At 57.5% G+C, this 2,926-nt stretch overlaps 1 protein-coding gene across 1 annotated transcript; it reads right to left on the reverse strand.

Annotated features, from left to right (window-relative positions):
* Positions 1-319: 319 nt before the first annotated feature.
* LOC138369079 (A-kinase anchor protein 5-like) lies at positions 320-1,681 on the reverse strand. The gene has a single exon (XM_069332011.1). It carries the CDS (start codon positions 1,679-1,681, stop codon positions 320-322), a length of 1,362 nt encoding a protein of 453 aa, XP_069188112.1.
* Between the last annotated feature and the right edge of the window lie 1,245 nt (positions 1,682-2,926).

Genomic DNA, 2,926 nt, shown 5'->3' on the forward strand with positions numbered 1-2,926 from the left:
TGTTGGGTGTTTACAGTTTTGTTTGGTGTGTTGGAGCAGCCTGGACACGTGGCTGTGTCTACACCTGGGTGACAGGTGACAGGTGACAGGTGACCCCGTCTTTATCTCCTGCCCATGACAACCTTGTTTCCTTCTCCTGTAGCAGATAATAATAAATGCGAGGATTGTTAAAGCGGCGTGTAGGGGTGTGTGTGTGTGTGTGTGATGACCGATCCTGGTGGTGCTCACCTGCCTCTGCTTACCTGCCAGTACTGCGGGGAGGTGAGGCTGGCTCTCTGTGCCCCGTCGACTGTCCGTCGTGTATCCCTTGTGTTCTAATTTAATTATTCTGATCTTCGAATTCCTTGTCGAATCTGACCTTAAAGTTTTGGCCGGAGGAGGCTTCCCGGGCCTCTTCCAGCACCGGACGCTGGTACTGGAAGCCGGAGGAGGCGTCCCGGGCCTCTTCCAGCACCGGACGCTGGTACTGGAAGCCGGAGGAGGCTTCTCGAGCCTCTTCCAGCACCGGACGCTGATACTGGAAGCCGGAGGAGGCGTCTCGAGCCTCTTCCAGCACCGGACGCTGGTACTGGAAGCCGGAGGAGGCGTCTCGGGCCTCTTCCAGCACCGGACGCTGGTACTGGAAGCCGGAGGAGGCGTCCCGGGCCTCTTCCAGCACCGGACGCTGGTACTGGAAGCCGGAGGAGGCGTCTCGGGTCTCTTCCAGCACCGGACGCTGGTACTGGAAGCCGGAGGAGGCGTCTCGGGCCTCTTCCAGCACCGGACGCTGGTACTGGAAGCCGGAGGAGGCGTCCCGGGCGTCTTCCAGCACCGGACGCTGGTACTGGAAGCCGGAGGAGGCGTCTCGGGCCTCTTCCAGCACCGGACGCTGGTACTGGAAGCCGGAGGAGGCGTCCCGGGCCTCTTCCAGCACCGGACGCTGGTACTGGAAGCCGGAGGAGGCGTCTCGGGTCTCTTCCAGCACCGGACGCTGGTACTGGAAGCCGGAGGAGGCGTCTCGGGCCTCTTCCAGCACCGGACGCTGGTACTGGAAGCCGGAGGAGGCGTCTCGGGCCTCTTCCAGCACCGGACGCTGGTACTGGAAGCCGGAGGAGGCGTCCCGGGCGTCTTCCAGCACCGGACGCTGGTACTGGAAGCCGGAGGAGGCGTCTCGGGCCTCTTCCAGCACCGGACGCTGGTACTGGAAGCCGGAGGAGGCGTCTCGGGCCTCTTCCAGCACCGGACGCTGGCACTGGAAGCCGGAGGAGGCGTCCCGGGCCTCTTCCAGCACCGGACGCTGGTACTGGAAGCCGGAGGAGGCGTCCCGGGCGTCTTCCAGCACCGGACGCTGATACTGGAAGCCGGAGGAGGCTTCTCGAGCCTCTTCCAGCACCGGACGCTGATACTGGAAGCCGGAGGAGGCTTCTCGAGCCTCTTCCAGCACCGGACGCTGGTACTGGAAGCCGGAGGAGGCTTCTCGAGCCTCTTCCAGCACCGGACGCTGGTACTGGAAGCCGGAGGAGGCGTCCCGACCCTCTTCCAGCACCGGACGCTGGTACTGGAAGCCGGAGGAGGCGTCCCGACCCTCTTCCAGCACCGGACGCTGGTACTGGAAGCCGGAGGAGGCGTCCCGACCCTCTTCCAGCACCGGACGCTGGTACTGGAAGCCGGATTGCTCTTTTCCTAGTCTTCCTTTTCCCATTCCTTTAGTTCTTGTATTTCCTTTACTCTTTGTTCTTGCCTTTTCTCTTTTTATTAGTTGTTCAATTATTCTGTTGTTGTTGTTGTTTTAGATTTAGTTACTCGGAAAGAAGTGTCCATGTAGCACGGGCTATGGTGAGCCCGTAAGTTTCTTCAGTTATTCTTTCCTTTCATCCTATTTTTCCTTTCATCGTATTCATATTTTCATCTTTTTCATTCATCCCATATCTCTCTCTCTCTCTCTCTCTCTCTCTCTCTCTCTCTCTCTCTCTCTCTCTCTCTCTCTCTGTCTCTGTCTCTGTCTCTCTGTCTCTGTCTCTCTCTCTCTCTCTCTCTCTCTCTCTCTCTCTCTCTCTCTCTCTCTCTCTCTCTCTCTCTCTCTCTCTCTCTCTCTCTCTCTCTCTCTCCCTCTCTCTCTCTGTCTCTCTCTCTCTCTCTCTCTCTCTCTCTCTCTCTCTCTCTCTCTCTCTCTCTCTCTCTCTCTCTCTCTGTCTCTGTCTCTCTCTCTCTGTCTCTCTGTCTCTCTGTCTCTCTGTCTCTCTGTCTCCCTGTCTCTCTCTCTCTCTCTCTCTCTCTCTCTCTCTCTCTCTCTCTCTCTCTCTCTCTCTCTCTCTCTCTCTCTCTCTCTCTCTCTCTCTCTCTCTGTGCTGCTGCTGCTGCTACTGCCCGTCTTACAGTGCTATTATCAGGAGAATGGAGTTATCAGGAGAAAGCATTAATCAATTACGACTATATAGCACTTGAAAAGGATCAGGATATGGATTTGGGATGGTACATGGGAAAGGAATGGTGGCCAACCACTTAGACGGTCTGGGATTGAACGCCGACCTGCATCAAGCAGAGACCGTGGCTCTGCCGACCAGCCCTAGTAGTTGGACAGGAGAGGGGGAAGGAGCCAGTAGCAACTCTTGAAGTTATTATGGAAGCTTTTGATGTTTTAATTTCAGCCTGCAGGTGGCTAGTGGGGTGCCAGGTGGCGCCCCTGCTGGTGTGTGCCAGGTGGCGCCCCTGCTGGTGTGTGCCAGGTGGCGCCCCAGCTGGTGTATTGTGGACGACTCTCACTGGCACACCCTGTCTTGTGAGGTCGCGGTCAAGGTTACACTCACGGTCAACCTGTGTGTAGGTGTGTGTAGGTGTGTGTGTGTGTGTAGGGTAGGTGGGTGTGTGTAGGGTAGGTGGGTGTGTGTAGGTGTGTGTGTGTGTGCGTGGCTGTGTGTGGGGTGTGTGTAGGTGTAGGTGTGTGTGT

Source organism: Procambarus clarkii, chromosome 27, assembly GCF_040958095.1.
Source record: "Procambarus clarkii isolate CNS0578487 chromosome 27, FALCON_Pclarkii_2.0, whole genome shotgun sequence".
In the NCBI taxonomy this organism is placed as follows: domain Eukaryota; kingdom Metazoa; phylum Arthropoda; class Malacostraca; order Decapoda; family Cambaridae; genus Procambarus; species Procambarus clarkii.